At 40.7% G+C, this 13,400-nt stretch overlaps 1 protein-coding gene across 1 annotated transcript in view; it reads right to left on the reverse strand.

Annotated features, from left to right (window-relative positions):
- Nucleotides 1-13,400, reverse strand: part of Patj (PATJ crumbs cell polarity complex component) — a 357,561-nt gene that overhangs the window by 37,433 nt on the left and 306,728 nt on the right. The window contains 1 exon segment of the mRNA XM_047564312.1: nt 5,121-5,204. Within this exon segment, the coding sequence (XP_047420268.1) occupies nt 5,121-5,204 (84 nt within the window).

Below are 13,400 nucleotides of genomic sequence, written 5' to 3' on the forward strand. Positions count from 1 at the left end.
AAGGGAGCTCCCTGATCCAACCAGCGGAAAACCTCTAGGAATTTCCAGACTTTCCCAGGGCACACAGGTGACCACCAGCAGCCTGAGCTGCTTCAAATAAAAAGGAGGAGAGTCTTATGCAACCCATCTCATAGAAACATAGTAAGTTAGTGCACATGATCATGTGATTCACATAGCTGTGAACTTTACTGTGTGGGGGAGACTGAATCATTTAAATGCAGGAAATAAACATTAGTGTTCAGCATTTTTAGACTCAGTTTGCTTATTGGAATTGACATTGATACTCTTAATTGCTCACATCACAACTGTTTCAAATAGTCCTGGAAGAAATGAGGGACTGGAATCTCCAATAGTATCAAAGAACCAGTATCAAAAGATCCTGAAGGGAGAAAAGAGAATTGACTGTTCCTAAAGAGAATGATACTGGGCTATTGTTTAAAGGTGATTCTATGAGCCAAGAAACTGTTTTAAAGCGGAATTTTCTTTATTTTCACAGCACTGAGGAAGCTGATAGGCCTATTGTCAGTTTGGCAAGTGTTCTACCAAAGAGCTACAACCCCAGCCCTTTTTATTTTGAGAGAGGTCCTTGCTAAATTGCTGAATCCTTGCTATCTTCCTGCCTCAGCCTCCTGAGTAGCTGGGATTATGGGCATGCAACACTGTGCTTGGCTTAAAAATACAATTTTCAAGCTGCCTTTTCTTCTCTGATGTACCTTAGTGGCCTCTGTACTCACTGAGACAAACAACAACCAGGAAAACAGTGGCTGAGGACCTGGGTATTGGATATAGAGGGATTTCACTATGGTGCTCATGCCAACTTCCTGGCTATATGAAACTGTGGAAATTACTTAGGTTGAGTTCCTGTTATGTGGTATGGGAACTAGAGACAACAGTAATACCTACTTAGTATTGTGATGACTAAATTCTATAATATGCCCTATAATGGCTAGGTGCTGTGGTGCACACCTGTAATCCCAGCAGCTTGGGAGGCTGAGGCAGGAGGGTTGCGAGGTCAAAGCCAGTCTCAGCAATTTAGCGAGGCCCTAAGCAATTCAGTGAGACCCTATCTCTAAATAAATTTTTAAAAGGGCTGGGGATATGGTCCCGTGGTTAAAGCACCCCTGGGTTCAATACTTGGTACCAAAAAAAAAAAAAAAAAAGAAAAAGAAAAAAGCCCTGGAAAGCATTTGGCACAGGGCTTGGCACATATATAAGTTAGAAGTTGATTTTCACAAGGAATTGAAGAAACCGCAGTTGGGGCTGTTCTCTGCATGATCATTCTCTGTTACTTTAGACCAATGAATGCATTTTCATTGTTTGCAAGGTACACCCGGGGAACAAAGGGGAAACAACGTCACTAGAAAATGTGGTCTGAGCTGATTATTTTCCTGTATTCCAATAGATGGCACACAAGATCACTCCTGTTACTCAATTAAAAGAAGAGTGGGAGGAGGGGATCCCCATGGATTGAAGGTGAACTTTCTAGGTCTCTAAATACCTTTTGTAAGGCTCTAACAAATATACTTTTAATTAAAGGCACTGCCATTAAACTCCAATATTACAAAAGCAATTTCTAAATTTCCGCATAAGGTGTCTGCTCAGATCAAAGGGATCTATCTCAGTTCCCAGTTTCCATTTGCTCCTCTGCTTATCAGGAGGCCACTGACTGTGATAATCACGACGGAAATGCTGCAGTGCAGCTAGAATGTTCTGCAGTGATGAGCGCCCTAGAGTGCCTCACACAAGCACCGCACCATTTAGAACACTGATCACTTGAGAGGAGCGTCAGCAACAGGGAGGCTCCCTATTTAAGAAGGGTCCTCAAAAACCCCGGATGTCAACAAGAGGGCATCACATCCTGAGCAGGATGAGCATGGGGAAAGTGGGTGAACCATTGCTTGAGAAGGAAAAGATAATCAAAGCAGGACTGTAGTTCCTCACCATTTTATTCCACAGGGGAAATCATGCATTAACTCTCTTTCTGTTCCCACTTACACTAACACAGAAGGGGATAATGGTGGTAGGGGTGGGGGACTGGCCCCAAAGGAGAACCAGAAAGAAGACAGTCCTTGCTTACCATAGATTTATTAATCTCACCAAGCTAAAAAAGTATTTGACAGTATCTTTGGAAGCAAAATCTGACTTGTTCTAACTTTAACATGAGGACAGTATTAAAATCATGGAAGACCAGCTTGCAGAATGCAGAGGACTCCCATGAGCAGATGGGACAGAAAGGTCCCGACATCAGTGCTTGATGAGGGAAACTTATTTCACAGTCTTAAAAATGGCCCACCCAAACTGGCCACTGACTGTGTATTGTGCATGTGTGCTCACTGCCACAACTGGAACACATCCAAGTGTGGGGTCTAGGGCTGCTGAGAAAGGAACATGTTTCTTGACCAAATGGCAAGCTGAATTTCTCAACTACACATGTGATGTACTCTGATGAATTAGATTCTGTACTACCCATCTTTAATGAGAAGTATAGAATCCATCCAGATTAGATAATATAATTCTGCAAAATGCCAGGAAATGGTACTTGACCTTCAACACAGAGATAGTTAAAAAAAATTTTTTTTCTGTTGAGGTATAATTGCTATTAAATAAACTACACATATTTAAAGTACAATTTTTTTTTTTGGTTCTGAGGACTGAAACCAGGGTCAATCTATCTCTGAGCTACATCCCCAACTTTCTGTTGTTGTTGTTTTGGTTTTGAGATAGGATCTTGCTAAATCACCCAGTCTGGCCTTGAACTTGGGATAATCCTGGGTCAGCTTTGTTAATAGCTGGATTACAGGTACTCAATGGACAATTGTGTGTGTGTGTGTGTATGAGAGAGACGGGGGTGGGAGGGAGAAAGGGAAGGGATGTTGCTATGTTGTCCTTATTGGTCTCAAACTCCTGGACTAAGTGAGCCTTCTCCTTCAGCCTCCTGAATGCTGGGATTCTAGGGGTACCACTGCACATGGCTGTAATGTGTACAGTTTGGTAGTTGTTGTTGTTGTTGTTGTTTTGCAGTACTAGGGATTGAATCCTGGACCTCAAGCATGCTAGGCAAGTGCTCTAACACTGAACTCTAGTCCCAGTCCTTTTGATTTTTATTTTGAGACAAGGTCTCACCAAATTACTGAAGCTGGTTCTGAATTTGTGATCCTCCCACTTCAGTCTTTTAAGTTGGTGGGATTACAGGCATGTGCCACTAGGTCCAGCTTGATGGATTTTGACATATGTGTATTGATACTGTGCAGCTATTGCTGCACTCAAAGATAATAAGCACATGAGACTTTGTTTCAAGTGACCACTATAGGACATCGATGAACTTACAATTCATTTAAGTATCAATGCATATTTACATCTGTATCCTTTTTAACATTTAATGTACTCATTTTAAAAAGCCAATTATGGTAATACCAAATGGTTAGAAAATCTAGGGAAGAATAAATAAGAACCAAAAAACCCTCAAACCCCTATTCACCAAAAAAAATTGTGTTGTAGCTGGGCGTGATGGCACACGCCTGTAATCCCAGTATCTTGGGAGGCTGAGGCAGGAGGATTGTGAGTTCAAAGCCAGCCTCAGCAACTCAGCAAGACCCTGTCTCTAAAGAAAAAGTAAAAAGGACTGGGGATACAACTCAGTGGTAAGCTGCCCCTGGGTTTGATCCCCTCTACAAAAACAAAAAACAAAACTGTGTTGTATGCTACAGCTGTTAGGCCAATTCCCAAAGAGACCTTGCTTATTTTTCTAACCCCATACACTTGTACCTTAATGAATGTACTGGGAATATGTCTTAATCCAACTCTGAGGCACAACAAAGACCTGCAGAGAAACCCAATAACTTGGCTTCAATTTAATTTGTAGTGAGGTTGGTTTTTCCTTTAACCCCTTCTTGTCTGTTTTCTGCCCTTAATTATATCTCTGGTTTCATCTTGTGAGGCAGGAATGAACCACTGAAGGGGAAAATAAAACACTATGATGTCATTCGTAATGTGCTGTATTAAAGCTGCGAAGCAAAAATGCACATGCCCACCATAAAATGCTAACTATTCCATTAAATTCATCCAATGAAAGAAATAAATGTTACCTAAAGGCTTCACACCATTGGAAAAGCTCTTGAGTTCCATCTACCAGAACGCCTGGCATTGGCTTCCTATTCAATCCCCAGTGCAGACACTGCCTGCCTTGGCACTTTTTTAAAAAGGCTTTAACAACTTTGCTAAATGAGAGGCGATTTGAAAGAGTCAAGTTCAGCACTTCAGTTTTTTGTTGGTTTGTTTGTTTGTGGTGCTGGGGATGGAACCTAGGGCCTGGCATATGCTAGGCAAATGCTCTACGGCTACAAACATCCCCTGCCCTGGAATTTCAGCTTTTAATGAGTACTGTATACAGCCTAAAGGGAGAACATTCTACTTTTTCAACAACTTGAAAATGCTGATGGCAAGGCACAGATTTCTACTGAGCATAAAGGTTTATTAAGATTAAGAAAAATATTTAAGTTACAATCAAAGTCTTTAAAATATCAAGCATGTACACTTATGTGTGTCTGTGTTTTCAGGAGGGAATTTAGTTAAGGTAAAATGGAGAGACAAAAAAATCTAGTTGCCACATTAAACAGTCCCACGGATATTAACATGATAGAACAGTAAGATGTACTTTCACTTTAAATTAAAACTTCCCACAGAATTAGGTTGATAATCTGTCATGGTTCTAAACCTGTGAGTTGTTCAGTGTATATAAAAAAACAGAACATGATAGATATTTTGTTAAATGAGTGAGAAGTCAGAGAGGGTAGAGTTGAGTAGAATATGGATAAACTGACCTTGTAGATCAAGGTCAGCAAAGGAAGTATATATATATATTTGTTTTTTTTTTTTTTTTTTTTTTTTTGGTACTAGGGATTGAACCCAGGATGCTTAATCACTGAGCCATGTTCCCAGCCCTTTTTTGTATTTTATTTTGAGTCAGAGTCTTGCTGAGTTGCTTAGGGCCTCCTAGGTTGCTGAGGCTGGCTTTAAACTTGTGATCCTCCTGCCTCAGCCTCTCGAGCTGCAGAAATTATAAGCGTATACCACCCATCCAGCAAGGAACCATATTTACTATGAAACTCAAAATTATATACCTCTAATATCTGGTCACCAGCCCAAAGTCTTCCATCTCTGGCTGCTGCTCCTTCTTCATAGACTTCATGTATGACAATAGCATCCTGTAACAAGCAAACTCTTGTTAATTTTCTTTCTTTTTATTTTGAGAAAGTCTTGCTGGCCTCACACTTAGGATCCTCCTGCTTCAGTCCCCCATGCAGCTGGGACTGTGCCCACCTTTCACCTTCTAATTAATTTTCAATAAACATAAATGCTTCCTTAAGTAAGCAACCAAACCACAGGCAGCAACTCATAATTTGTTGATGATGCTACATTCTATCTGACATAATGATAAATAAGATAGTTATCATATATTTGGAGGTATAATTAAGCTTTCCTACAATTAATTTATTTCTTAAGCACTGGCTTTGCCTGGTATTTCATGTTAAACTTCCTGCTTGTGTTTCACTGTTAACCTTGAACACTGCTGCTGTGTGGGAACTTGGGGTGAACTATGTGTCATTCTTATTTACATTTTATGGTGTATTTTGAAACATGGTTTCAGGTATTTATTGGTATTCAAGGATTTGGCATAGATGTGTGGCCTGATGAAGGGGTTTTGCCAGACCTCGTTACCTGGGGAATGAAAGAAAAGACCTTAGTGGAATGAACCAATGCTGGAGGACAAAGCCAAGAGAACAGGAAAGAACATTCATAGACTGAAGAGTAACACAGCTGTGGGGTTGAGTCCTGCCACTATGTGATCCGGGGCAGATTCACTCCTCTGAACTTGAGCTGTAACATTAGGACAAAATTATCTATAGTATTAGTTTTGGATGAAGAACATATTTTGTGGTTAATGAATTAAAAACTAATGTGCACCTCTTCAAATCAATAACCTTACATTTTAAAATATCATCAAATGACATGATCCAGGATACCAATACCACCACAGGGTGTTCTAAACCACAAAGACAAGCTGCCTCTCACCCTGGCCTCCCAGTCCCACTCTCCCGAGACCACCACCACTGAAAGTTTCCCAAGGACAATTTACATATGTACACCTGAAGAGTTTCATGTGTTCAGGTGAGACAATTCTAAAATAGTGAGTTTGTTCACATATTTTCTTCCCTCTTCTCCCTCCTGTTGAGCAAGTAGTCAAGGTTTGAAATTCCCTGCCTGGGGGATCTTGTGGTGCTGAAAACTGAAGCAACTGGAAGTCCTGGGCTCTGAGTTTAATAAAGTTGAAGGCATTGAAAGGATTATGTTGAATGGATTATGCTGGGTGTCATAAGGGCTGCTGGAAGAGGGAAAGAGCTTTTTTGTGGAGATGGGAACAGAGATCTGTGGGTCTCACAATGAGGACCTGGGACCTGCCCTACCCAGGGTCTTCCATTCCCTGCCTGTAGCACCACAGGTTGAAGATCCTGCAGGCAATGGTCGAGGTCAAAGCCTTATGGCAGACTTCAGGCATAAAGTGTCCTGAGCACAGGCTGCAAGCAACAGGACTTCTGGATGTGCAGAGATCTTATAGGCTTGGGCTAGTAGGGGCCTGCTGGCTACCGGGGGGATTGACAGCAATGGCCCCAAGGTCTGACCAATGTTGGGGTGCTTTGTTAAAAACCCTGAGAGCTAATGAGCCACCCAAATGGCTTGAGACAGAATTTTGTCTCAGCTGAGAAGTATGAAGTACTTGCATGAAGTGAAGAAAATAAAAATATTTCTTGCAAAAATATAACAAATGAGAGAAAAAATAAAAATATACTAAACTATATTCCTAAAAACACACATACACAAAAAGTTTCCTATACATTTTCTGGAGTAGAGAAGCAACAAAATAAATGAAAAGCTTATAACCAAATATCTGGATTCCAAATACCTTACAATACTTTCATTTATCACTACACAAGTTCAGAAAACATGCTTCATTATAGCAATCAGAGAGGCAGCCAGCCCTCGAAAAACCAGAAAAGATACCCTGATCCAAGTAATCTACCTCTCAGATTCTGTACCAACAACAGATTGTTTTAATTCTGACATGAAATTTGCAGATCCAGGGACCATTTAACTACCAAGTTTGGTTTCTTTGCATCATTTCCAGGGAGATTTGGGATCTTGCTGGGTCAGTGGTTTGAGATGATCCCGACACTATTTAAGATCCCACCTTGGGTCCCAGTTTTGAGGCAGGGCCTGGGAGCACCCCTGTAACAATGCTGGCCTGCAAGGTTTGTGCCCAATGCTCCATCTTCTCTGGGTTGGAAGAATAACACAATGAACCCAGACCACGAGTGGGTTTGCAAAGCTTGTTTTCAGTATAAACTCCTTTGATATTAGAAACATTATAAAAGTCAAACGGGAAATTTCTGTTCATTCATAGTCCAAAGGAAGAAAGAGATCCATGGAGTTTTATTCCACACAAGTGGTCCAAATCTAAAACCCTTCCATACTTTCTGGTGCTCATGAACTACCACACATAAAAGAAAGATACTGTTATAGTCTCAAATACATGCTGAGTTCATTGCTAAAGATTCCTTTTGCAAACCATAAATCTTGCTCCATGAAAAACTCCCCATTCATACTGCTATAAATTTGTCTGAATCAGTAAAAATACAATAAAACATGAGACACTGTGACCTGTTGATAGAAAAGGTCACCCTTCTTAACTCGGTGCCCTTGTGTGCCAAAATTGTCTATGAAGTTGTCATTGTGGACAGTTGTGTTGAGTGGGGGGTGGCAGAGGTGAGAGGTGGGGGGGACTAAGAGCTAAATCAGAAATGTAAGCTGGTGATTGAAAAGAAACACAGATTTGACTATTTTTAAAATGTGTGTACTTAACAGGGTAGATCAGCTTAGTTAAAAAAGGATACTAAGTTGGGATATTTTAGGCATCAATTTAATGAAGCAATATTAAAATTTATTTCTTCTCCCTGGCTTTGAAAAAAATGTGATCAGATGAACTAAGAGGTCGTTAATGAAAGACTGACATTATTTTAAATAAAAAATGTAGAGTTGATCACACACATGCTTCTTATCTCCTCACTAGATATCTTCCTAAATTCCAATGCTCTTGACCTACTCAAGCAAAACTGGGCTCTGGGCACCCCCCTCCTCCGCCCCCACTCTCCTATCTTATCTCTGCTCCATGTAACATTCCTTTACCCAAAATACCGAAGTGACTCCCTGTCTACCAACCCAAGGGTTTCTAAAATTCATCATTCCAGAATCCTCCTTTAACTGAATCACCCCTTCGGTGGTTGCTGGCTTAGCCTGTGCAGAGGCCCTACAGGTAGTGATTATGAGTCAGGTCTCTGGTATCAGACTTCCTCTGTCCAAATCTTGAACCTGCCTAACTGCTGGCCATGGGCCTTGGGGAGATTGTTGACCTCTCTGGGATGCAGATTTAATATGGTTTTAATAATATTGTCTACAGATAATGTTTTATGTACAATGCCAGTACATGGTACTGGAATGATAAACTAATTTTACTAGTATTTATTTGTTTAATGTCTGTGGGCCAAAGATGCCATACACTTAAACCTCATAACCAAGTGAGTTCAGCATTATGAGTCCCAGTCCAGGTGAGCAAATAGAGGCTCATCATGATTCAGATTTCACAGGTCTTTGCAGCTTCGAGAGTGAGTCCGGAAGAAATTAAATTCCAACTCACAACTGTTTAAACACCAAACCCTGGGCTCTCACCAGGACAGCAAGTGTCACATCCGCTTGTGAATAGTTTTTGTGTACTTGTACAAATGCTAACTTGAGTTTTTCCATATGGCATCAATTCTGTTGAAATATTGTCATCTCAATGCTACAGCAAAAACCTTGAGGCCATGAGTTGATCATTTTATTGAGTGAGCAAAGAGATGACGCGTGGTAGTGGAAAATCAAAGCCCTCGGCCTAATGAGTGGTGAAGATCGATGGGTCCCCCGAACTACGCTGGCATGTGATCCAGTTTGCAGTGCAGGGAGGATGACTGGTAGGTCCCCTCCCGACCCCAAACCAGTCTATCCCTTAATTCCACTAGTTATTCTTATGTCTTTCCTTCCTTTCATCTTTTGAGTTCTGTTTGTGTGCACTCATATCATTCCTTGGATGGTAGTTTTTTTTTCCCTACAGTGAATCAAACACCATTACCCTATGTAAACGTATGATTACAGAAATGGTATGCCTCTACTTCATGTACAAACAGAGGAACAAGAGGTACCCCATTTGTTTACAATTAAAAAAAAAAGAAGATATAAAACCAACATTATCATACATACAAGTGATAAACTGATGTTCAAAATAAAGAGCTATTCAGTGCAAGAAAGTAGATTAATTTCTGTTACTTAATGGCATAGACCTGAGATTGGTTTCTAAAAAACCAAGAGAGGCAGGGCCCAGACCTAACTTCCTCCTGATACTTACAATAGTCCTGGGATGACAGGAATTTAAATAAGATGGCCTGTTTGTCCACCGACTGAAACAAGATTGACAGCTTCCCCTGGACACCTTATTTTTTGACTTAATAACTCTAGTCTGAAAAGAACTTGATCTTGGAGTCAGAGTCTCTTTCAAATACTGGGTTTTCCCTTAACCTAAAGGGTTAGGTCGGATTTCAGAGATGTGGGAAGAGTCTTCTGCTTACAAACTACTCCTTCACTGGTGTGTTTCTGAAACACCTTTAACTGAAGAACACTCCTTTATTTACAGAGACAACTTAAAATAAAGAAATTAAAAAAAAAAAAAAATAGACACCCAGAAAGAAGTGGCTGGCTAGCAAATTCACCATGTTGTTTAAGAGATTAGTGTCTTAATGTTTCTACTACTAAAAGAATAAGCACTTAGGGAAAAGCTTCTCTTTAGTCCTATCCCTCCACCACTCAATTGTCCCCTCTAGAAACACTAGTATTAAGCTGCTCGTACATTTGACAGAGATATTCTATACCCTCTGTATTTGGAAAGTACGAGGGCCCCAAAAGAGCTCGAAGGTCATGCCTTCTTTTATCTGTTTTCTCCTCTGTTTCATGGAATTCTCCTTGGGTCAGCCAAGGGCTACCTCTTCCATGAAATCTTCTGACTCCCTCTCCTGGCCAAATTGATCCATCCTTCTTGTGGGTAACTGCTGCCTTGCCTAGTATTGAACTTATCACAACCACACAACCGTCTGTTTGTGGATCTGTGTCCTGTAGCACTTCCTGTCCTCAATGGAACTCTTCTGGCCCAGGACTGCTTCTGACTCATCTCTGCACCCTGGTGCTAAGCCCAGCACAGGCACTCAATAAATATTCACTAAGCGATTACCAAGAAATTGGTTGGAGATAGAAAAAGGGACCAAAGTGACTCAGAAAGGGGAAGTTACGACGAATCCCAGTGGCTTGGGAGGCTAAGACAGGAGGATTGAGAGTTCAAAGCCATCCTCAGCAAAAGTGAGGTGCTAAGCAACCCAATGAGACCCTGCCTCTAAATAAAATACAAAATAGGACTGGGGACGTGGCTCTGTGGTTGAGTGCCCCTGAGTTCAATCCTTGGTATGCCCCCAAAGAATAAAATAAAATAAAATAAAATAATAAAAAGAAGGAGGTAGGAGGGGGGTTTGTATGTTGTCATCTTGTCCCAACCTTCCAATGGTAAAGGATTAGTGCTACACAACCAAAATGCTTATCACAAATGGATGTTAAATCCATCAGAACTCCCAGAGAATTTATTTTCACTCAGAGAGCAATTTAAAGGAGCCGAGTATGAGAGACTTAATATCACTGAGCCCCACAAAAATCCCAAACTCCTCCAAGGGGATTTAAGCTCTGAATTGCTGGAAAAGAATTTCATAACATGTAGTAGTGTATCATTAGACAGAGGCAAAGTCATCAGACATTTCAGCCCATCAATCAACATTTTCTTTACTGTTCAAGCTGCCAACAAGTAGATAAAGTAACTCATAAACACACCAATCACCCGTCAAAAGGCAATTTTAATATTGTCACAATAGGCCCATAACACTTAAAGAACCCATGTGTTAGAAAAATTAACTAAAAATTCAACTGTGGGTTGAAGATATCAATAAACACCCTTTTGTCACTGAACTATTTTAGAAGAATGAGTTTTTATATTCTTTTTACATTTCGTAGACATTCAGTAGATTGTTTTATTGAGCATTTTAAGATAAAACTTTGACAAAGAATTATACGGTAGATAATTACAAAGCACTATGTTTACACGGCTTAATCTTACTTCTTGTTGGCATGTTTGACTTACTTTGGATCACTCTGGAATGAAGCCCAATCTTTGCCACACTCATAAAGCCCCCTGCCCTCCCCACAGAAAAATCCCAAGGGACATTTTAACTATAGGAAGTTTTGCATTAAATTTCACATTTAAGATGGAAAACCTATTTATCAATGACCCCAAAAGTGCTGTGTATTATTACTTTGCTTTTAGGGAAAAGTCCCTAATAAAAAAAGACCTACAAAGACCAGAAGAATATTAAAGATGCTAGAATGTAAAATGGGCATTTTTTTTTCTTCTGAAAGAAATCACAGTTCAGATTTGAGTGATGCTACTTTCAAATACCGATTAATGGAGTTCCCTGTGGCTGTTACTGTTGAGAAAGGGCAGACAGACGAGACAGACATGTCCCCTATGTTGTGGATGCCCTCTCAGCTGGAAGGCCATTACCAACAAGGGCTGATAACACGGAAAGGAGACTGAAACCCAGACCAAAGCAATGCTCAAATCTATATTGAAAAACAAGTGGCTATAAATGAAGTAACTGACTTGTGACGTCTACTGCAGTTGGTTTAAAAAATGTTGGGCTAACACTTAAGGTATAACTCATTTTGAGCAACATTGTAAGCATGAACGGTATTATATAAATGGAAAAATTCTTGTAACATGGTTCTTATCCATCTCAAATCTTTTGTAATCAAATTGAGGTTTTTTTTTTTTTTAATTTTTTTTTTAGGGCTGGATATCAAACTCAAGGCTGTGTGCATGCCAGGCAAGGGCTGCATCACTGAGCTACACCCTCAGCCTTGTGACTAAAGTCTTTAAGTACTAAACTTTCTCTTGGCATGGTGGTACCTCCCTGTAATCCCAGCTGCTCAGGAGGTAGAAGTGAGGGGATTGCAAGTGTGAGGGCAGTCTGGGGCAATTTAGTGAGACCCTGACTCAACTGCTTTTAAAGTGAGGGGCTGAAGAAGTAGCTATGCAGTTCAATAGTAGAGCACTTAGGGCATGCACAAGGCCCTGGGTTCAATCCCCCACGGCAGGAGAAAAACAAAAACCCCAAACTCGGGTTTCAATTAGAATGTGATCTGTACAGTAGTGTGTGGAGAAAAGGCTCACATGGGGGTCAGAGGAGCTAAATTTCCTGATGGCTCTGGAGGTGACCAACCGGCTCATGTTGCTCATGACACCTAAAATGAAGACTCTACTGACCTGCATGACATCAAACATCTAAAATTCTAGGCCTGAGTTCAAGCAGTATGAAAAGTGAAGGACACGGAGTCTTGCCAAGTTGCTGGGGCCGGCTTCTCTCCCTCCAGGTCCCTCCAGGAGGCATCCCACCTTCCAGGGGTGCAGTCTAGGCCTGTTTACCGGAAGACAGAGCTTCAGGAGGGCCAGGCCTCCTAGAGCCGAGGATTAGAAGTAACTCAATGTCATTGTCACCACTATTGGTCAGTGCAAGTCAACGGACCAGATCAGACTCAAGGAATATTGGAAGGAATTGCATAAAAATTAAGGTTGATTTTAATCTCATCACCTTTGTCAGGTTCCAGGGGAATTTTCCTCTCTGGAATTATTAAAAAGCCACAATGTCAGATGGGATGAGCACTGGCTTGACCAGGGAAACCTGCATTCAGATTTGAAATCTGCCACTTATCACAGCTTTATTTTTTATTTTTTTGTTGTGCAGTGATTGAACCTAGGGTCTCCACATGCTGCACAAGCATTGACCTACATCCCCAGCCCTTTTTATTTCGAGACCAGAGGCTATGTTACTGAGGTTGGCCTCCAATTTGCAATCCTCCTACCTCAGCCTCCTGAGTAGCTGGGATTACTGGGGTACACCATTGCAACTGGTTCATTAGAACATTGTGATCAATGTTGTCAGTGAGTTATTAAAAACCTCTGAGTCAGTGTTTCTGCCTCTGTAAAAGAAACTAATAAATCCTGCATTTCAGAGTTTTGGGTATAAAATGAGGTTTTATACATTTGAAATGTCATGTGTAAAGTGTGAGCTGTAGTAAGTGCTACATAATTACTAATGAGGGCCCCAAGACATAGATATCTAGGCTTTTTTTTTTTAATATTTCTTTAGATGTCAGTGGACTTT

This window comes from Sciurus carolinensis, chromosome 1 (genome assembly GCF_902686445.1).
Source record: "Sciurus carolinensis chromosome 1, mSciCar1.2, whole genome shotgun sequence".
Taxonomy (NCBI): domain Eukaryota; kingdom Metazoa; phylum Chordata; class Mammalia; order Rodentia; family Sciuridae; genus Sciurus; species Sciurus carolinensis.